At 42.8% G+C, this 23,497-nt stretch overlaps 1 protein-coding gene across 3 annotated transcripts in view; it reads left to right on the top strand.

Moving 5' to 3' along the window:
- Positions 1-2,685: 2,685 nt before the first annotated feature.
- The window catches only part of NOL4 (nucleolar protein 4), a 219,247-nt gene continuing 198,435 nt past the window's right edge, over positions 2,686-23,497 (top strand). For 2 of the 3 annotated variants that reach the window (XM_036323664.1, XM_036323665.1), the window contains exon 1: positions 2,686-2,943. In XM_036323664.1, the coding sequence (XP_036179557.1) occupies positions 2,686-2,943 (258 nt within the window). Of the gene's footprint in view, positions 2,944-3,153; positions 3,868-23,497 lie in introns of those variants that run through there. The other variant, XM_036323666.1, reaches the window with a different exon arrangement.

The raw sequence follows: 23,497 nt of genomic DNA, 5'->3' as shown, positions 1-23,497 counted from the left end.
GGTACTTGGCTAAGACTTAGAGGAGATGGGATGACTTTTCAGACAAAAAGCAACCAAAAGAATTCGGAAACTGTGAGTTAAGTGATAACCATAAGGGAAAGTAACTTTTACAGAACCACAGCGTACTCTTGAATGAATGGCCACCCTAGGACTAACTCTACTTTTAGAATCTTATAGGAACCATGAAACCACATACAATAAAGTCTAGATCTCCCCGCTTGGAGTCATTCTCTATCTCTGATGCCACAAGGAAAACTTTTAACAGAGCTGTTCTTGTGAGCTACACCACACTGAGGTGATGCAGGAGATTCTTCTGTTTAACTGCTTGTTCCAAATATTTATGTATTTAAGGTACTACATTCTTAAAAGGCCTGCAGATAAATACCCAATTCAGGAAGTTCAAAGTGACTCCCCGCACACTTGGATTAGATTATTAGATATTGTGTCTTCTAGCCACGTGTACTCTCTGAGCTCTATTGGTGTAATATTTATTGGGGGGAAATTCAAGGACTCAGGACAACGGATTTATCTTAACATTTTAATATAGACACAAAAGGAGGAAATAAAAAGAATAAAAGCAGTCAGGGTGGCCTCCAGAGAAGAGGAATTGTTGTTGCAGGAGTCTTGCGAGTTAATGAGAATTCACTGGGGACCCCAGAGGGGCGGAGGAGGGGGGGTGAGGAGGGAGGGGTGGCGGTGGATAAAAACTCTTCCTTTGCAGCTGGCCCTCTCCCTCATTTGTTGCTCCAATAAGCAGTAATTAGGTCCTGAGCTAATGGTGTCAGCTGATCCGCCGTTTTTAGGCTAGACCCAGAGGAATCTCCATGGAAACCCTGCCGGAGTCGTCCCCCCACCTGGATGCTGAGTGCTCCTCTCCGCCACCTGGCTGTGGCCCGGCCCGCTGCTGCCCCCGCCGCCGCGAACCTGCCGCCGGCAGCATGCGCACTGCCCCCGGGATCCCTAAATGGGACAATTCTGCCCGTGACGTCAGCGCCCAGCCGTCTCCACAGAAACTTTTGTCCCGTTGACCAATCAGCGAGCTGGGAGAGGGCCGGGGAGGTGGGGTGGGAGGAGAGGGGAGTGAGAGGGGTGGGGTGAGGAGAGAGGCAGAGGGTGAGTGTGGAGCTGCTCGCGCTCTGCCCGGGCTGTCAGTCCCGGCGCCCGCGCCGCCAGACCTTCCCGGGGACGCGCGCGCCCCGCACCCCTCGCCCCGCGCCCACACGCACGCACTCAGGGTGGCCGAGCAGGAGCTGCTGACCGTTTTGCGAGGGCCGGACCGGCTGCGGCGCAGGGGGTACAAGCACAGCGTCCCCATTCGGGGCTTTCGTTTTGGACCAGACGACCGGGGGCGAAGGTGGGCACCGGCCGGGTCGTCCGCTTGGCGGAGCCGCCTCCCGGGACGAGCGCGGGCCTCCGCCGAGAGTGGAAGAAAGAGGAGCGGCCGCGATCGCCGGGCGCGGAGGATGGGAACTGCCCTCTTCCCGTAGCAGACGGTGGGGATCCTGGATGGAGGCGCCGCCGACTGCCTTTGCCGGAGAAAACCGTCCCCGGGAACTCCTCTGTGGCCACTCGGAGCGGTGCAGGGGTGTCCATGACGTGGCAGAGGGAAAACAGACGCCCGACACCTCCCGTGTGAGCTGCAAACTGTAGCCAAGCAGGGGAAAATGGTTTCTCGATATCTTTCCATCTCGTGCCATGGGTGTTAAGCATCTGTGTCAGAAACGTCCTTCGATGGATGCCCGTGCCCAGCTCGACAGGAGCCAGCGGAGTCCTGTCTGAGGACCCGGCGCCCTCGGGGGGCCCTGCCTCCACCCAGCGGCCTGCCTGCGTCCTCCCGCAGCCCCCATAGCGAGACCTGCTAGGGGCCCCCCTCTCCCCGCCTCCTGTGGGACTAGGGCCCCAGCTCCGTGAACGCTTTGGCTCATCCTGGGACCTAACTCCTGGAACCTACCTGGGGGGCAGGCATTTAGCCTAAATGCCTCTGAAGAAAAGGTCTTTTAAGCCGTTTCAAAAATACCTTTTAGAAATGTCCTGTGTAGCAGGATTTGATAGGCTGAACAACATGACAGGTAAGAACTTTCTCTCCCTCTAGTCTAGTCTCCCAACGCCCCACGCAGGGGAGGCCGAGGCGGACAGGACCCTGGAGAAAGGGAAGCCCGGGGCCGGGGTCTCCGAGCTCCGAGGCGCTAGGCCGGGCGGCCGTTCTCCGGGGAGGCGCAGCCCTCGCTCCGGTCCGCGGGGCCCACGGCCGGGAAGCGTCAGGGGCGCACGCGGGAGGCGGCGCCGCGCTCACCTGCCCGCCCAGGACACAGACCCGGGCGAGGCGAGGAGGGCCCACCTGAAGTCAACATCGGGATTTGTCATCAACCAAGGAATGAGATTTTAATTATTCAAAACCCAGCTCCTCTGGCTCGGCGCTGCTGGGATGGTCCTGGTCACACAATTTTAGATCCATCGCGGAGGAGGAGGCGGGCGTCCGCGCATCGCGGCGATTGCGAACGGACCGGAGACTTGGCCGCACCGGGCATTGATTGCGGGTGCCCGACCGGACCCTCCTCCCTTCCCCAGCCCTCCCCCCACCCGCGACGGGCTCCGGCGGCGGCCGGGACCGCGGGCCCCTGCATCGTGGCGGGGGCCGCCTTCTTCATGAGCCCGGGGTGAACAGGTGCGAAGCGCGCGGGGAGCATGGAGAGCGAGCGCGACATGTACCGCCAGTTCCAGGACTGGTGCCTCCGGACTTACGGGGACTCGGGCAAGACCAAGACGGTGACCCGTAAGAAATACGAGCGGATCGTACAGCTCCTCCACGGCTCCGAGTCCAGCTCCACGGACAACGCGAAATTTAAATTCTGGGTGAAGTCCAAGGGCTTCCAGCTGGGCCAGCCCGAGGAGGCGCGCGCCGGCGGCGCCAAGCCAGTGCTCTACGTGCCGGTCAAGACCACGGTGAGTGCCTCGCCTTCCTCTGTTATTTGTCTGCGGCGGCAGCGCTGCGGGGAGGGGAGGGCGGCAGGGGGGAAAGAGGGGGAGCCGGGAGCCACCGTTGGCTCGGGTGCCCCCTCCCTCTCCACCCCCTCCCCAAGTCGCCCCCACTCTCGTCCCCCCATCGCGGAGGCTTTGTGGTCCTTCATTTTAAAGCGGCAGCGCCGCCCGGAGCCCGCCGCCCTTCGCGGGCGTCGCTGCCGCGGGACGCGCTGCCGGAACCTCCCGCCCGGGGTCGGGCGGCGTCCCGCGCCCTCGTGCGGGGCCATTGTCCCAGGTCCTGCCGGGCGCCCGGCGCGTGTCCGCCTTCGCCGCGGCGCGTGAAGGCCGCGCCGGCACCCCAGCTGCGCGCGCTCAGAACCGACGATTCTGATCGATAGGCGACCGTGTCTCCTTATTGGTACAAAGACCGAGTGTGGCGCTAGTCGCGAATGCGGGGTCCCCTCCCCGACACTGTCAGGCTTTATTGTCACACAGCCGCCTGGGAGGCGCGCGGCTGTCCGATCGCCCCGTGGCTCCCGGGGATGCTGCCCGGACTGTTGAGGTTGTAGAGGAGGCTCTGGGATGACTCCTCCCCGCCCCCATCTCCTTCCTCCCGTCCCGCTTCCACGAATAAAGGCGTAGCTGCTCGGTGAACCACAAAGAGAGATGGGTCTGGGCGCCATCCAATGGGGCTGGTGTTGGTTTCTCCGTCTGGGATGGCACTAGCCTCATGGCCGCACCGCGCTGAGCCCGGGCGCTGCGAGGGGCTGGCGCTGGGGGCCCAGCGTGTCCGCCTCGCCAGGCGGCGGGCAGCGGCGGCGGCAGCAGCGATTTCCTTGGAGAGAAGATGGGAACGAGTGGGATTTCAGATGAGATCCCCGAGACCTCTCTCTCCATCGCGCCACGGTGGGTACTGGCCTGGAGGCGGGTGGGGGAGGGCGTCTGGCGTCCTCTGCATGTTTGCCTGGCTGTGGGGTGGCTTGGCGATGGCTCCTTCTCCTCCCTCCCCGCCGGCAACGGCTTCCGTGCGGTATTCCTGGAGGGCGCTGGAAAGGAGGGGTCCTGAAAGCCATCCTTCTGTCTCCAACGGGGCACATTAAATTGGAAACATGCATAGGAAAGGTTTCTCAAAGGCTTCCTGGGAGGAATCTTTCAGGTTTGGAAAACAATTTTTGGTTTCCCGAGGTTAGGTGTAGTTGTTTGAAGGAGGTATATTTGTTTTGGAATTTATATGAGAAGTGGAAATAAAGGTGAAGTGAAACATGAAAGTTCTGCTGTGATGTTGTTTTAATGTTATTGCTGGAAGTTCTAGGAGGTAAATTTATAAATGCAGCTTTCTTTACCATGTGGTGGTGCTAAAGAAGATGCTGAGATTACTGCCTTGTTTTCCTAATTAATGAGGATGAGATGGCCACGGATTAAAATAGAGGTTTATTTACATCTGGATGAGCCCAGAAGTCTGCTGTAGCCAAGGAAGTGTTTTGATTCATTTGCATGAGGAGTAGCATTAAGAACCTGATTTTAAAAAAATAGTTAGACAAAATGGGAATTGAGAACATCGGACTGTATTTTCCTTTGGGCAATATTGAGGTAATTAAATGAATAGAATAATTGTTTAAGATTTATTTACCTAAACGTTATTTAATAATATAGTATATGTTTTTTAAAACATTGCTAGCTGGGAAGTTTGTTTTTCATGTTGCCTGCTGATAGCGTCACCTGGTCCAGTAAGTTTATACTTGCACAGATTTGGTTATATCTGCTATGTATAAAACATTAATTAAAAATCCTAAGTAACATAAATTCTGTAATGGTTACCGAGGCACTAAGATAAACATGGATGCCAGTAATTCAAGCCAGCATTCTTATACTCGGATACACACATTTTCATTCGAAAATTAATGCAGAGTTGTTAAAGAATTGCTGCTAATACACCTAATATAGCGTAACAACTCCCAGATTACAAATAAAGAAACACTTTTTTTTTTCGTTTCAGTAAAGATTCCACATATTTATGGGAGAAAATGTAATCCATCAATTGATATTCTTAGGTAACAGTTTCCATGGAGCATTTAAAAGCCCTGCTCTTCATTCAAGCCTGTTTTGAAATGTTGAAGAGGCATTTAATTCATGAACTCTTCTATTGCTCTTTATGAAATTTTTATGCTGCTCTAGACATAGAATTATAGGCTCCTCCTTCTCTGAGAGACAGCCAATCGTCATTTCAACAAGTTAAAAAAATGATCCCTTTTTAGCCAGTGTTTCCCCACATCTCACATTATTTCTTCCTTAGAAATACCTTGACTTTTTTTTTAATAGCCGGAGTACAATCACCAGAGAATCAGAAATGATATTTTCTTTTCCTTCAAAGGCATATATGGGTTGAATAAAAGGCTGTATTTGGTATTTTCAACCAAACTGGGAATCATTCTAGCTACTTGAAGCTGGCTTGCTGTCAGCGAGAGAGATCTGCACCTGAGGTTGCTGTTGATAATTAGACATCATTACTACTGAGAAAAGGGAACGAGAGAAGGGGAGAGGACAGGCTGTGGCTAATTAACTACTTGCGGTTAATGAAAGAAAGGGAGACCGCTAGCAACTGGGAGGTTGGTTGTGCGAGGAGAGAGTAGACACACCATACACAGTTAATTGAAACAATAGCTTTCAAGCTGAAAGAAGCTAGGTTCTACCTCTTATGTTCCCCAAAGAATATAGATGTAGCTTTGAGAATATGCTTTCTCCTAAAGCCTAAAATTAACCGATGATAAAATCAAGCAAGTGTCAACTGGCGTAAAATAAAAGATATGTAGAGTACTGGAAAAGATGAAAATGCCCTTCAGTATTTGTCCTGGCCGTGCCTAAAGCTGAGAGGACATATCTCTCACTGTTTAGATTGCTTTGTGGCTGAGGAGATACTGATTGGTCACCAAGCAACAGCGTCCTGCAACTCAGCCATTTTAGGCCTAGGTGGGCCCTGTTTGCATGTGCAGGCAGCGCACACGTGTACACACACACACACACACACACACGCAGCTTGTGGAGCATGGCATCTAGGTTTTTCCATACTGCCCCTTTTATGTTTACATGATCTTTCACTAAAGGTGCCAGAAATGTAGAAGAATGGCATAATGAATAACTCATAATAGTTCTGTAAAAGGAATAGCAAGTTTCTGACCCTGGTTACAAACAATGTTTAATCAGTGATCATTTTAAATTAGCATTACTATGGTTACTCTAGTTTACAGATTTGAGAGTTCTAGTTTAGTTTGTTTTTAGCAGCTTTTCATCTTGGTTGACATTTTTTTTTTTTCTGGCAGCAATTAGTTGAAACAGCACCCATACAATGTGAACTACCAAAACACATTATACCACTTGGTATTATGAAAAGTAAATTTGGAAAATAACCAGAAAATTCATTAAGGCTTTCCATTCGTCATGAGACTCATGCATTATTGTGTATTTGTAAAAAGCCCACCACACTGTATAGACCAGCCGTGGGCAAACTACGGCCCGCGGGCCGGATCCAGCCCGCTTGAAATGAATAAAACTAAAAAAAAAAAAATAAAATAAAAAAGACCATACCCTTCTATGTAATGATGTTTACTTTGAATTTATATTAGTTCACACAAACACTCCATCCAGGCTTTTGTTCTGGCCCTCCGGTCCAGTTTAAGAACCCATTGTGGCCCTCGAGTCAAAAAGTTTGCCCACCCCTGGTATAGACAGTAGGAAATTTGGTGAGCTCACATTTTTATTTGTTTTTCCATCTTAAATAGAGGCTGATGAATATCCAAACTGTAAAATCAAATAACGTAAGTGATGCTTTCGTGACCTGTATGTGTAGGGACAGACACTTACATCTAATTTTTACCTTTTATGTATTTTTACCTTCTATTTATTCCACTGGGGAACATGAAATGACTTTTTTATCCAGAAAGGAAAATGCATTATCTGTAGTATGCCATTTAAAAATGCTGATGTATTCAGTTCTGCAATCATGTAGCCTCAGATTTCACATTGTTCTTGCTGTGCATGCTACTAATTGTTGCTGTACAGTGATTAGAATAAATATTCATGGACTGGTTCATGCACAGTTACTGGCTTTTTGTTTGTGTAGTTTTCTCTGGTTTTGGTTATAAATTCTTGAGGCTACATCAGATTGAAGGAAATAATGCCTCATACAGAGTCTGTATACATTCCACCTGGCCTAACATCATGCCTGAGACATATATCACATATATTAGGTCTTGATCTGGATGCTACAGAACTTTCAGAAAACATAGCTGAGGAGCAGCACCAGCTATATATTAGGAGACGTTATTTCTATGACAGAGACAAATCGTAATTGTAGTCACTGAGACATAAGGGAAATTTTGCTTATCCCCTGATATGTTCACAGTGGGCATTGCTATTGATAAATGATGCATTTTTCTCTTCATTTGAAGTGTTTTGAGACACTCCCTATATAGACTAGGTCTTTGGAGTCAAAAGATACCAAGTATGTTTCTCAACAATGTAGGTTATTAGTTGACTTTAGTGGCCCCTTATGAGTTGCACTGAGGAAAAAATTGTGAATGGAAAGTCCCTAGCACAGTGCCTATATAAGACTCTCAGGGAATAGTGGGTACCTTTACTAGAGACCAGTCTGGCATGAGAATTAGGGGTCAAAAGGCTGCAGATATAACTTACCTGAATATAAGGAGGAAATCAGATCCTATTAATCTATCCTATATAATAAAAGGCTAATATGCAAATCGACCAAATGGCAGAACAACTGGTTGCTATGATGTGCACTGATCACCAGGGTGCAGACGTTCAATGCAGGAGCTGCCCCCTGGTGGTCAGTGCACTCCCACAGGGGTGCACCGCTCAGCCAGAAGCTGGGCTCACTTCTGACAAGCACAGCGGGGTGGCAGGAGCCTCTCCCGCCTCGATGGCAGCACTAAGGATGTCCAACTGATGGCTTAGGCCCTGTCCCCCGGGGAGCGGGCCTAAGCCATCAGGCGGACATCCCCTGAGGGCTTCTGGACTGCAAGAGGGTGCAGGCCAGGCTGAGGGACCCCCCCCCCCCACACACACACAGAGTGCACGAATCTCGTGCATCAAGCCATATATATATATATATAAAAGCCTAAGCAACTGAATGACTGAACAACTGGTTGACCAGTTGCTATGATGCGCACTGACCACCAGGAGGCAGACGCTCAATGCAGGAGCTGCCTCCTGGTGGTCAGTGCACTCCCACAGCCAACCTCCCACGGCCGGCCAACCTCCCGTGGTCTCTCCCCCTGAGCCAGCTGCCAAACTCCTGCGGTCTCTCCCCCCCCCAGCTGGCTGGCCCACCCATCGGCCCCGATTGGGGGCGGGGCGCAGCCAGCCAACGCTCTGTGGTCCCTCCCCCTAGTCAGCTGGCCCCCCAATTGGCCCTGATCACCAGCCAGGCTGAGGGATCCCACCTATGCACAGATTCATGCACCAGGCCTCTAGTATATGAAGACTACCTCACACTAATTTTCTATGATATGAATTCTTTTTTTTAAATATGTTTTTTATTGATTTGAGAGAGAAAAGGAGAGGGAGAGAGAGAAACATCAATGATGAGAGAGAATCATTGGCTGCCTCCTGCATGGCCCCTACTGGGGATTGAGCCCCCAACCTGGGCATGGTCCCTGACCAGAATCGAACCTGGGACTCTTCAGTCCACAGGCTGATGCTCTGTCCACTGAGTAATACTGGCCAGGGCTGATACCAATTATTGACTTTTCCATTGGTTCCTTGTCTTATTAGTAACCACATTGGGATGAGGGGCAAGATTCAGCACTCGTATATATTATTTCTAAACCTCTTGAACCAGCTAAGATTCAACTTTTAAGGATTTTATACTCCAGAGCCAGGGGTCCTCAAACTACGGCCCGCAGGCCACATGCAAATACAAATATTGTATTTGTTCCCGTTTTGTTTTTTTACTTCAAAATAAGATATGTGCAGTGTGCATAGGAATTTGTTCATAGTTTTTTTTTAAACTGTAGTCTGGCCCTCCAATGGTCTGAGGGACAGTGAACTGGCCCCCTGTTTAAAAAGTTTGAGGACGCCTGCTCCAGACTTTCTGCGTAGGATAGAGGAAAGATAAAGAAGCAAGTACAAGGATGTGGCAGCAGAAGTTCTATGAACTTCAGTCCTGTGTGGAGAGCATAAAGGTTTTTCCCCAATAACTGTTGTATTTGCTAAGACTCTTTATATCTAATCAGGAGAGATGAATGTGAATCTAATACGTTTTAGGTTACATGCATTTTCATAATACTGGGATAACAAGATAAAATATACTTTGGACACAAAGATGGCAGGGTATAGATTTTAGAACAAGATTAAAATCCTAGATTTGATATTTACTGGAGCTAGGAGTTAGGGGAAGTTTCTTAAAGATGCAGTTTCTCTGTGAATGTCAGTAATAATATTTGTCTAACTGGCTTTGAATAAGAATAAATAATTATAATTCATAAGTACATAGCATATGCCTAGCACATAATAAATGCTAAAATATAGATACTCTTTTAAATATTATTAAGAAATCAAGAACACAATGATACAATGAAAATTGGGTATATGTTATAAACTCAAAAAAACACAGTAACCAAGAGTTAAAATACTATATTATTCAGCTATTTTTCTTTTCTTTGTTTTGTTTTTGTTTGTTTTTTTTTTTAGAAGGAAGGAGGGGAAGGAAGTAAGCATTTTCTTAAAAAAACATATTTTATTGATTTTTACAGAGAGGAAGAGAGAGGGATAGACACATCGATGAGAGAGAAACATCGATCAGCTGCCTCCTGCACACCTCCCACTGGGAATGTGCCCGCAACTAAGGTGCATGCCCTTAACCAGAATCAAACCTGGGACCTTTCAGTCTGCAGGCCAACTCTATCCACTGAGCCAAACTGGTTAGGGCCAGCTATTTTTTCTTGCGGGCTTATATATCTGTATGTACTATTCAGCTATTTTTCCTGCCTACTTCATTTTTAGAAAATAAAAATGACTTTGTAAATCTGGTATATTCCCATTATATAAAAAATCTAAGTGAAAAGGAAATAAAGTTGAAAAGTCATATTAAATCGCCTACCTAGATCTAACCACCATTAACTAACTATGAGTATTATTATAGATGTCTCTCTGAAGATTTATACCAAAGTATTAGATATAATGATTGATATAAAGATTAATATGGACAGGCAGAAATAATTTTCCAAACCTGGATGATAATTAGATGCTAATTTAAGTAAGAAGAATAAAAAGATTACCAAAATATAACAAAAGAAAAAGAAAGACATGAAATTCAAAAATTTGCTAGTAGATAAATACTTTTTCCCAGGAGTATTTATTTCTGAACTTAATAGAAAAGATTAAGAAAAATATTAAGAGATGGAATTATTTTTACCTATACATTTCAATGTTATAGATATCATTGACTTTCTCCTATGGTAGATGAGGAACAAGCCTATTTCACTTTCTACCTCCTTGTTACTTCCTATTAATATTGTATTACATTTATTATAGTATAATTATTTTATATTTTATTGTACTTTTTATATTTATTATATCATATTGTATATTATAATTGTTTTTACTGTCAAGTATTTTTGTATTTATGTTATAGTATATAATTTAGTTCTCACAATTATTTTTCCTTTGTTTTAATTTCAATGCTAACCCATTCTTTGGCCTGGGTTTCCTTCTGAATCTTTGATTTGATTCATTGTTTGATAGGCTGTCATTACTGATTTTTAAAAAAAATCTCAGGAACGGTTAATGTGTTTTATTCTTTGAGATCTGTCTGCAATTGAAAATATTTTTCACTTGCCTTTTTTACATAAAGTACAACTTAACTAGGTAAACTCTTACCCTTTGCAACAGCATAGATGGACCTGGAGATATTTATGCTAAGTGATATAAGCCAATCAGAGAAAGACACGTACCATATGATCTCACTTATACATGGAAACTAATGAACAAAAAAACTGATGAAAAAATAGAAACAGAGGCATGGATACTTGGAACAGACTGACAGCTATCAGAGTGGGGGAGGGGATGGAACTGATGAAAGAAGGCAAAGGGATTAGCCAAAGAACATACATGCATAACTCATAGACACAGACAACAGTGTGGTGATGGTAGAGGGAAGTGGGGGTGAGGGATGGGTGGAGGCGGGTAAAAGGGGGAACCTGGGACATCTGTAATAGTGTCAACAATAAAAATAAAGTTAAAATAAATGAATAAATATTTAGGGCTGATATTAAAATACATATAAATATACATTTTTGTATTTACTTATTCTAGTGATGGCGAACCTGTGACACACGTGTCAGAGGTGACACGCGAACTCAGTTTTTTGGTTGATTTTTCTTTGTTAAATGGCATTTAAATATATAAAATAAATATCAAAAATATAAGTCTTTGTTTTACTGTGGTTGCAAATACCAAAAAATGTCTATATGTGACATGGCACCAGAGTTAAGTTAGGGTTTTTCAAAATGCTGACACGCTGAGCTCAAAAGGTTCGCCATCACTGACTTATTCAATAGGTCATCTCATGTACTCTTTGGGGTATACATATACGAATTTGGAGACAATTCTTCTAATCCATAGTAAAATATTGCTTCACAGTAGAACATTGTGGTTAAGACCTTACACTTCAGCTAAATATTATCTCCTCTATTACAAGGGGTGTCTCTGTACTTCTGCACAATATTGAAATAAGATCTAAGCCATACCAATCTGTGACATCCATAAGAGAATTATATGCACTTGGTGTTGGTACGAGGAAAGAGATTTCATCAAAGGCATATTCAGGGAAAGGTGCCCAGTTAAGAGCTGATGTGTAGGGTACAGTGGGAAATGAGGTTGGAAAATTAGGCTGGGAAAAAATGACGGGAACTCTTTTCTGCCATGTTACAAAGTTTGGACTTCATTATGTAGGGAGTGGCAGCTACTAAGAGTGTTAAAGCAGGTATGTCACAATTTAAGTCTTCTTATACGTAGAGAATAGATGTCTCTCAGTGGTTTATGTTGCAAAATATAAATCAGATGATTAAAGAATAAAAGTTAAATAGTTCCATTGACTCACTATGATGTTTGAACTATCCTATCTAATAAAAGAGTAATATGCAAATTGACCATCACTCCAACACACAAGATGGCCATCACCAGATGGCCAGCAGGGGAGGGCAGTTAGGAGCAACCAGGTCGGCAGTGGAGGGCAGTTAGGCATTGATCAGGCTGGCAGGGAAATGGTTAGGGGCAATAAGTCAGGCAGGCAGGCAAGCGGTTGGGAGCCAGCATTCCTGGATTGTGAGAGGGATATCCGACTGCCCATTTTGGCCCGATCCCACCGGGATCAGGGTGGGATCGGGCCTAAACGGGCAGTCATACATCCCTCGAGGGGTCCCAGATTGGAGAGGGTGCAGGCTGGGCTGAGGGGCACCCCCTACCCCCTGTGCACGAATTTCGTGCACCAGGCCTCTAGTAGTTATAAATAAATGTTATACAGGTATTAAAATCAAATTAAGCAGTAAATCAATATAATCCAACAGCTTGATGTTGCTGTGTAATTGAATCAGCTGTACAGATATGTCTTCATTAATTCAAAGAAAATATTAAAAATAAGATTCTATGAAACTTAAGAAAGAATAGATTTAAAGGCACTTAAAAAGAACATATATGGATCAGGAGAAATAATTGTTGACCTCTTAGTTGTTACTACATCAACAACTGCAAAGACTTCCAAAAGAAATCTTTCTAAAAACCCAAGTAGAGAAGTCTATATAGAAGACTTATTCAAGCACAGACCTTCAAAGTAAAGTGAATATCAATTCAAAAATTTCTTAACACATTGAGTTTATTCTTTAAGGCAATATTCTAAATCTCATCCCAAGTTGTTTCTTGTTGTTACTTTGATTTTATATCCACGTGTCTGTCTCTGCCATTAAGGGTCTTCCCCATGGTTTTATACTTTGTGGTAAGCAGGATTCTACAATAACTCCCCAATGACTCTCATGCTTGGATAATCCCCTCCCCCTTGGGTGTAGGTGGAACCTGTGAATATGATGAGCTATGACTCCTGTCTTTCTGTCATGCTGTCTGGTAGGAACCATTAGCTTTAAGAAAGGGGATCTTTCAGGTGAGCCTGACTTAGTCACACTAGCCTTTTAAAAGAGCTTTCTTCCTGGCTCCAGGCAGAATAAGTGAGGGTTTCAAAGCCTGAGATGGATTCAATGCCAAGAAGATTCTCTGTTGTTGAGATGGGGGGGCCGTGTGTTAGAGCTGACGTTGCTGAGAGCATGCTTTGCCACCGCTAGCAAAACAGTGGGGACCCAAGTCCTACAAACACAAGGGACTTAATTCTGCCAGCAACACAAGGGAGCTTGGAAGTGGGTCTTTTCCTAGTTGAGCTTCCAAGTAAAAACGCAATTGGCTGACATCTTGATTTCAACTTCATGAGAACCTGAGCAGAGGGCCCATTTGAAATGTGCTGGAATTCCGACCCACAGGAATTATGAGATAATAAGTTTGTGATGTTTCAAGCCACCCAATTTGTCATGATCAGTTATGTAGCAAAAGAAAACGAATGCATAAGCATTTGGCATTAATTTTCCCAAAAGCATTTGTGCAGTTAAAACAAGTCAACTCTTTAAGAAACTTATTTGACTTAAGATTATTTTTGGTTTAAGATATAGCTGGGAACAATTTAAATTTCTTTTATCCTAATGTGTTGCCATTTTATAGTTTTTGATGATATGGTCATCAATAATTTAGTAAAATATATAAGTTTTAACAAATGATTTGAAATATTTAATGATTGCATATATATTATATATATGTAATATATAAATCATTTTTATTTTTCTTCTAATGTTTTAATTTTAAACTTTTTTATTTTATTATATTTCATCTATCTCCTAAATAGAACACAATATGGCCAACTGTGTTAGCTTTTTCATGAGAGGATGGAGGCAGATGAGGGCCCATATCAAGAGATTATTATTCACATAATTAATGCACATTTAAAAGTTTTTTTTAAAAAGTATTTTTATTGATTTCAGAGAGGAAGGGAGAAACAGAGATAGAAACATCAATGATGAGAGAGAATCATTGATTGGCTGCCTGATTGAGCCAGTAACCTGACCATGCACCCTGACTGGGAATCAAACTGTGACCTCCTGGTTCATAGGCTGATGCTCAACCACTAAGCAACATGGGCCAGGCTTAAGAATTTTTGAAAACAATACATAGACGAAACTATAACAAAACATAACATTTGTTCTGATCTATAGAAATAACCATTCTATAATTTTATGTTTAAATATTTTTCCTGTGTAATAAAAGGGTAATATGCAAATAGACCAAACGGCAGAACAACCGAACAACCAATCAAAGTATAATATGCTAATGATATGTTAAGGCTGCTCAACCACTCGCTATGATGTGCACTGACCACCAGGGGGCAGACAGTCAACTGGTTGACCAGTCACTATGACGTGCACTGACCACCAGGGGGCAGATGCTCCGACCAGTAGGTTAGCTTGCTGCTGGGGTCCGGCTGATCAGGACTGAGTGAGATGGGCCAGACATGCCCTGGAGCCCTCCCACCGCCCTTCCCATGCCTGATCTTGCACCAGTGGGGTCCCTCAGCCTTATCTGCACCCTCTCGCAATCCGGGACCCCTCAGGGGATGTCCAGGAGCCGGTTTCAGCCCGATCCCGCAGGCCACTCCCCTTGGGAGGGCGCCAGATGCTGGGCTCATGGCTGGCTAGCACTGCTGTGGCAGCGGGAGCTTCTCCTGATCGGGACTAATTGGGTGCGAGCCCGTGGCAGGCACAGTGAAGCCAGGATGAGTGGGAGCACCAGGTAAGAGCTGCAGGCAGCGTTGGACTGTGGGTTTTGGCCCAGTCCCTGCAGGCCACCCAGAGGGACCCCACCTGTGCATGAATTCGTGCACTGGGCTTCTAGTTTTAATATAATATTATACATTTGAAAGAATACATCATCTCTGGGGAGTAGAATATAGAAAATAACTATAATAGGTTGATCTTTTTCAGTTGTTAAGATGTTAGAGGGAACTGGAAATGATAGAGAAGGAAAACTATTTCATTTTCTTCCCTTTTTTCTCTATGAGGTTTATGCAATAGGCTCTTCTGTTCCACTCTTCCTAATTTTAATCAGGTATTCATTTGTGGTAGTTCTTCTCACAGCTATTGATTTTTCAAGTGTTTGGAACTGTAAGAAAACCAGAAGGTGGAGAAGAAGAGTCAGAAATAAGCCCAGGAGTTGGAAGCTTAACCTGGGTAATAATGAGAAGAAATAACCTGTCTTCGAGGCAGAGCTGGTATTCTCAGTAGCAGTAATGACTTTTCTCTCTTCTAAAGTTACAATGCGTTTTCAGAAAATATCACATGACTATCTGTGTCTCATCATTGGGCATAGAGAGAGTAGTCATTGAGGTGAGATCGGTTGGGTTTTTTTGAAGTTTTGTTGTTGTTGCTGGACCTGGGGGCTGGGTGAGGTAGAATAGCATAGGCCTGAAGTGAGCCAGAGGCAGCCTTTCCCTGGGTTTTCAGTGGACCTAACTTCAGTTGCCAGATGGTGGAGGGTTTAGGCTTTAATCTGAGGACATGGGTCACAACTGAGTGGCACATGTTAGGATCTAGTGTCTGGCTGGGTCAAATTAGTACTGCGCTATAACCAATTGACCTAATTAGATGAGATTTTCAAATCTAGTATCAAAGGTTTGTTTGTGTTGCAGCTATGGGCTATTGTTCTGCTGCTGGTCCCTGCTTGCATGCTCATTGGTGTTTACCTGAGGTCAAGAAAGGAGTTGTGCTCTATTTGTTATAGTTCGTTTTTTTCTCTTTGAGAGCTACCATTACAAAACAATTCATTTGCTGATGTGATTGGCCTCACTTACTTGGAATATGTTAATTTAGAATTAGCATGAATTTGAATGGGGGTAGAATGCCACTACCTTGAACTATTAAAGGAGGATTTATCTGCAAATTCATAATTAATAAGATAGCAAGGGGGCATGCTTATCTTCTATAATGAGAAAAAACTTTTCCTTAAATCAGCTCTATCCTCAAATAAACAATTCATATGTCCAATTAATCATAAATGGCTTTCTACTTAGTACAATAGGTGTTATGAATTAAGTACCCTTTAGCTAATTTGCATTACTGCGTTTGTTGCCAATACATAGAGCATTAAGAGTGATGTGTTTCTTAGAACTTCCAAATAAGAAAGATAATATATCCCTCTAGAATTAAGTTTAAAATAATCAAAGTTAAGCAATTCAGTGATATTTAAAGTCACTTTAAAGTGACAGAGTGGCTACTATGCTTTAAGATTGGATGGTATCTTGCATGAAATTATTATAAAAGCTCTCTTAATAGAGCATCACTGGTATATGAACCAGAAATCTCTCTTCTCTCTACAACATACTGATTCCCAGGGTGTGGACACACTCATGCATAGTAGTCTACCCTGTAGTTACTTGCAATTTGTGCCCATAAATTGAGTTGTATGCTTAGCATTGGTTATGTTCTTCCCATGCCTCTTTTTGCTATTTTCATTTCTAAGTATGTGATTTAAATATTTCATAAACTGGTGAAGTGATTGCAGGAACTTAATACAATGCTTTATAAAGGCTCAAATGTGAATCACTAAAAACAACTGGGAAAATAGGGAAAAAGAAAGAAAACAGGTTTCTATACTGCCTGGGTTGCTTCTCGTTTTACTTTAAAGTAACTGAAACTGGAAATCAGAGCAATGCATATTTAAAGAGGGCTCCAAGTGGAATGTCAATCAGTAGACCCACATTTGAAGACCTTTGTCCTAATCTCAAAAGTATAGACAAAAAAAGTTAAGCAAAGAATTATATATAATACTAGAGGCCTGATGCACAAAATTCGTGCAAGAGTACACCTTCCTTCCCCTGGTTGCCGGCACTGGCTTCCCTCGCAGCCCCTGCTTTGTCCGGAAGGATGTCCGGTGTAATTAGCATATTATGCTTTTATTATTATAGATGTATTAAATGAAAATTTAATATTAAGATGTGTGTTGTATGGCTTCCATCTTATGGTGGGTGCAGAGCAGATTTCTGTGGACGACCTGCTGCTCTCCCATACTGCCAGCAATATTGAAATAAACGCTCATATGTGATTCAATCCTGTCTCTGCTTAATTGGCTCAAGTAGTGACAGGCAGCATGGACCCATTGATTGTCTGGTTACATATTCTGGCGACCAGGAAGGGGATGTAAGCAGGGGACTCCTTGGGTGAGTACTGGGGATCCCACTTGCTGCCTGGACTGGGGTTTCTCGGGGCTGAGGCCTGGACTCTTATTTGCAGCACTGCCAGGAATTTTGCTGTTCGGAGTCCCAGCCCCAGCCTCAGCAATCCCCATTGTCTCACCTAAGACAGGAATCAAGCGTGTTTGTATGACATGAGAAGCACTTGCTGCTGCTCGTCTGGGCTTCTTTGCAAGGAGGCATGTACTGTGTATGGCACTGGAGGCATTTTACTGCCTCTCCTCTAGGCGAGCCTGACCAGCTCCCGATGGTGAGAGACCTCCCGTGGTCCTTGGCCTGGTTTCCAAGCCCTTAGCCTGTTCCAAGAACACCATGCAGGATAAATGCCTCAAAAACATACACGCAGGGGTGTCATTTTCAAATGACAGAAAATCCAAGATAAAGAAAAAAAAATCCTGAAAGAAACCAGAGGAATAAAATACCTTACCTATATAAGAACAAAGATAAGAATGACATCCAACTTCACAGAAATAATGAATTAAATAAAAACGAAATATCTAAGGAGTTATAAAATTGTGTTTTTGTACCACATATGATTAAATTACAGTCATTCAATTTAGAGGAAATAGTCATTTGTTGAATGTTGTTTCCTGAACCTTTCAGTGTGGCTTCTCTAAGGCAAAAGTCAATGTGAAATGAACTATTGCAGGGGAACAGTCTTTTCCTGGTTGATTCTGTAAATGCCAAGAAATCTTTCCACTGTATGGAAATTCACTGCAAATTCCTGTTTTGCAGTGAAAGGGTGACTTAAATCTCCAGAGAAATATTTGCTTGAAGACCCTCAAATGCCTGCTGTGAACTCAAAATTCATGTTGTATTGACAGTAGTTCAGTGATGGCAACTTCTCCTCTAGGACAAGCCATTTAGTTTATTATTTATTGAATTAGAGTGTGTTCTAAAACCAGTTTGTGATTCTGACTCTGTGAATCTGATTCTAATGGTTTAAGATGTGAATGTGTGGTTTCCAGTCCCAAATGGCTCTGAGGAACAATTTCCTTACTTTGATTAAAACAAGATGATGGAGTCCTTGTAATCTAGTTGACTGTCCTTGGTACTTATTGGTGCACCCATTTAAGCAGCCATCTCCTCCTAACTTTAAGATTTCATGAACCAGATATAATAGTAGAAATAATTTATCTGTGTCCTAGAGGAATATAAAGGAAACAGTTTTCAGAAAGGGCATTTCTGAAGGGAATCTGTTATTTAATAATAAATACAGTCTTCCCAAACATAAGAAGAAAACAAAGGTGCATGCACATGGTGCATAATGATTTTGGGTTTTTGTTTTTTTTTATCAGAAAATGAGATTTTATTACCTTTTATGGGTCTCCGTGAATACATCTATTTTTTGTGTGGTCTTCCATAGTTATCTAGTTTTTTTTAAGTGGGAAAGTTGGGTAGGGATTAGAAAAATAAATTCATAATATATTGACAGAGCTTTAAAGAAAATATTAGTCCACTTTTGCACCGATGTCAGTGTCATGCTTTTTCACCTTACTGAAGTAATGCTAGCAAGGAATTCCAGGCAGGGAGACACTTATTAAGGTTTCATATATCTTGGCCAATGTTAATGGAGAATAAAATGCATTCAGCCACTTATAAAATTGACATAATTGGCCTCAACACAATGCCAGCATAAAAGCTTATTTTGGCACACACAGGTGCACGGCTACATTGCATATGTCTTGGGAAAACTAACGTGTTTTACAGACAGACTTAATTGAAAACATGGTGGTATGACTTTAAAAGGATACTATCTATCAATAGTCATAAAATTTACACAAACTCAGTTTGGCCTTTTCATTATTTTGCATTAATAGAATCATCAAGACTTGCAACTTCTGTTTTTACTTGGCTGCTTGGATTTTTATGTTGATAAATATTAATTTTGTATTTGTGACTCATTCTTAGATTATTCTTTTTATTAAGTTCAGCTTTGAGAAAGAGTAATTAGAAAGGGCATATGCAGGTCAGAAATAAAATTCATAAAATTTGCAATTGAGAAAAAGGATGCAGTCATGTTTTAGTATTTAATAAAAACTCTTCCAATAATTTCTGATAAAGTGTCATTTTCAATATTATTTGTAAGATTTTACACAAACCTGTAATCACAAGAATCTGATAAGTCACTTGAAAATCCCCTTTTCACTGTAAACTTCTATTAATTTGAATTAATTAGGTTGGAGTCAGTTAAATATCTATGTCAAGTCTTAGCTCTTTAAATTATATTTGCATTTAGGTGTATAATCTCTATTAATTACATGCAAAAATAATCTACAGTCTTATTCAAAAACTGCGAGCTCAATCTCCAATGTGGGGCATACAGGAGGCAGCCGGTCAATGATTCTCTCTCATCATTGATATATATATATATATATATATATATATATATATATATATATATATATATATATATATATCCCTTCCTCTCAGAAATCAATAAAAATATATTTTAAAAAATCACTGCTATGGATAAACAAGAAGGCTTAGAGGTCAGATAACACAATTAGTAATGGATAAATTTGTTCACCTAATTCCTAGCCCCCTTTTTGGTCATTTTATGCTTTATTAACTATAGAAGATCCTTGGGTGTTCAAATAAGGAGTTTAGACTTTATTCAGTTGTCCATTGGTTTTCATGTTGGAGAATGGCAAAGAAAACATGATGTTAAGATCGGTATGATAAAGTGAACAGAATGGATCCTGGACAAAGTGGACAGATGAAACATGGAGGACACTGTTATTTTGGTAGGGCAGACCTGAGCTAGGGTAGTGGCAGTGGAAAATGAAAAGATAGACTTGGCATGAATTTGGGTTTGGCATCATTGTCATTGTGCCTTAGACAACTTATAAACACTGTGCAAAAATAGCAGAACATGGAATTTGGGGTTGAAGTACATACTGTTTTATTACGCAACTGTCTATCATATAAGCTCTTACAATAAGTCCTATTATCCTTTTAAAACATGTTTATTTTCTTTATAGTTATGTTTAGACTAGAGGCCTGTTGCACCAGTGGGGGCCTCTGCCCTCTCACAATCCGGCCCAGGAGGGACCACGGGAGGTTGGCCAGCTGGGGAGGGACCACGGGAGGACTCACCCAGTCCCAATAGGCCAGACCCCAGCAGCAAGCTTACCTACCGGTTGGAGCGTCTGCCCCCTGGTGGTCAGTGTGCATCATAGCAACTGGTGGAATGGTTGAACAAACAGGCACATGAGCGGTCGAACACTTAGCATATTACACTTTTATTATATAGGATTGCAACTAAGCATGTTTTTAAAAGGATAATAGGGCTTTAATATTGACAATGGGTGAGGGAGGAAGAAGAAATAGACTCAGAGGTTGAGCCTGGATTATTAGTGCAATGGGATTACAGGTAGCAGGGGAGACTTGAGGCAGATTTGTGTCTGATGTATGTAGAACATGTGAGGTGTTCGTTTTGGAAATAGGAACCTTGAATATTTTTAACACATAAGTGAGAGATTTCTAGCAAGGAATTAGCACTAAAGAGTGAACAATTCAGAGAAGTGCAAACTGGTTTGCAAGTCGTGCTTATACAAGTTGCGAACTTGGTGGACTCAAAAGGATGTTAAGGTGAGTAAAGAAAAGGACAAGAGAAATATGCACACTTAAGTCCAGTGAAATTTTGTTGGGCATGTATCAGTTCTCAGCTATGCTAGGTGTGTGATGGTCAAAGGATTCTGTTCTTCGACATTCTCACTTCCATTTTCAATAGTGGTGCATGGCTATTCTATCCCTGTTGCTGAAGGACTCTGAGGGCAATACCGGTCACTTGGTTTTGGTTGACAAGGAGGGAACACATCAGGTTGACTAATGTAATTTTATATATGGTTTATATTTGTGAAATTTACATATTGACATATTGCATGACATCCTGAATTCACCATAGAGGACCAGGGAAATTAGATGTGTTAAAACATAAAAAAATAATGTAACACAACGAAGTGAACAAAATAGAGAATACGGGTGTACATGTGTCAGGATAAATGGACTTTCATGCGTAGTATTTCCACCCAGATACCCAAAAATAAAGTTACATAGAAAATATAATGATAAATATGTGAAAATTTGGTTTTTGACTGTGCATGTATGCATCCTCTTTTCCTTGACATTGGCAATAGTAAAGCTATCAAACAGCACTTGACATGAAATTTTTTACTTTAATTTCCAAAAAAGAAAACACTCTGATGTATTTGTAAAGCAATCAAAACTGTCTTTTGAGCAAGAGTAAAACAGCAGTTTCTGTAATAAAATAAATCATTATTGTAAGGCAAGGCCAAAAAGTTATGTGACGTTTTCTAAAACTGAAGATATCTTTGCCAAACAAGCTTGGTTGTTTCTGATAACACTAGAGGCCCGGTGCACAAAATTCATGCACTTGGGGGCGGGGGTGCCCTCGGCGTGGCCTGCACCCTCTCGCAGTCTGGGAGCCTCAGGGGAGCTGGCCTAAGTCGGCAGTCAGGCATCCTTATCCTTAGCGCCAACCTCCGCTACGCTCACCAGCCATGACCCCGGCTCGGGACTTCTGGCTGAGCGGCACTCCCCCTGTGGGAGCACACTGACTACCAGGGGGCAACTCCCCCTGGTGGCCAGTGTGCATCATAGTGACCTATCATTCCGCCATTCGGTCGATTTGCATATTAGCCTGTTATTATATAGGATTGTGAAACTACTTATAAGCCTAGTAACTAATCTGAAGTAAAGGGAAAATATTTTTCTGATCAAAGGACTGTTAGTTGTCACATCACATTAGGCATAGAGTATAAAATAAAAATATATGTATATGTTCTAGACAGATGACATTTTAGGTCTTTTGAGGCAGAGTGAGAGGAGCTAATTGTTAGCTTGAAAGAAGGGCAGAATCTCAGATCCTTCATAGTTCTTGACAGTTATCCAGATTTTAAGATAGACATTGTTTCCCATGGGGTCTGGGGTAGGAAGGCAAGCGAGACTGAGAAATGAACTGATAATTGGAAAGATAGAAGAGTATGAGGTAACTGAAATCCTTAACCAGGGACAAAATAGACAGTGAGTATAGTGAGTGGGTGAGATGCCAGGAAAGAAAAATGTGAACCCCTAATCTGAGATAATGTTTTGCCTCCACAGAGATTTCTACTGATTACCTTTGAACCCTAACTTTTCCTTTCCCTAATTGCAGTCACGTCGATTTATTACTTCTGTGTTTTCTTCACATTTGTTTATACAAACATTTGGTTTCTTGTGGTTTATTTTCATAAAGAGTTTGACAGTGGGCCATTTGATTACTCCATAAATCACATAGACAACCTTTATAACAGATATTCCTTTCCCCTTCCCATCTAAAGGAGATTGGTTTGAGCCTCCATTCTGAAATTTGAAAAGTCAAATGCTTTCCCCAAATGTCTGAGAATTCGTGAGGAACTTTTATTGCCATGTAATTTTTTAAAAATATATATTTTTATTGATTTCAGAGAGGAAGGGAGAGGGAGAGAGAGAGAGAAACATCAGTGACAAGAGGGAATCACTGATTGGCTGCTGCCTGCATGCCCCCCACTGGGGATCGAGCTCACAACCCTGGCCTGTGCCCTTGACCAGAATAAAACCCAAGACCCTTTAGTCCGCAGGCCTATGCTCTATTCACTGAGCCAAACCAGCTAAGGCTGCCATGTCATTTTTTTATCTGAAAAAATAAAAAATTTATTTTTTCAGAATTTGTGTTATTCACTCTGTCCCTTGTGGCTCTTGCTGTGTCATCAGACTGAAATCGCCCAGACATGAAACTCAGGCTCTTCCTTGAATTCCTTACTGCCACCTGTCTCACTCCATGTTCTCTCCCTTTGTTGTAGATTTTACTGACATTTGGGGTGAAATCTCAAAGTAATGCAAACAGCATACAAGTATTAGTTATCCTTATATAGATGCTCTAGACTTATCTTCATGTTGCTTGCCCACTTTCCATTTTATTAGTACATATATTTTTAAAATATATTTTATTATTGCTTTCAGAGTGGAAGGGAGAGGGAGAGAGAGATAGAAACATCAATGATGAGAGAGAATTGATTGGCTGCCTCCTGGATGCCCTACACTGGGATTGAGCCCACAACCTGAGCGTGTGCCCTGACTGGGAATCCATCCATGACCTCCTGGTTCATAGGTTGATGCTCAACCACAGAACCACACTAGCTG

Source organism: Myotis myotis, unplaced genomic scaffold, assembly GCF_014108235.1.
Source record: "Myotis myotis isolate mMyoMyo1 unplaced genomic scaffold, mMyoMyo1.p scaffold_m19_p_9, whole genome shotgun sequence".
NCBI classification, from domain to species: Eukaryota; Metazoa; Chordata; class Mammalia; order Chiroptera; family Vespertilionidae; genus Myotis; species Myotis myotis.
This window is presented reverse-complemented; position numbering and strand designations above follow the sequence as displayed.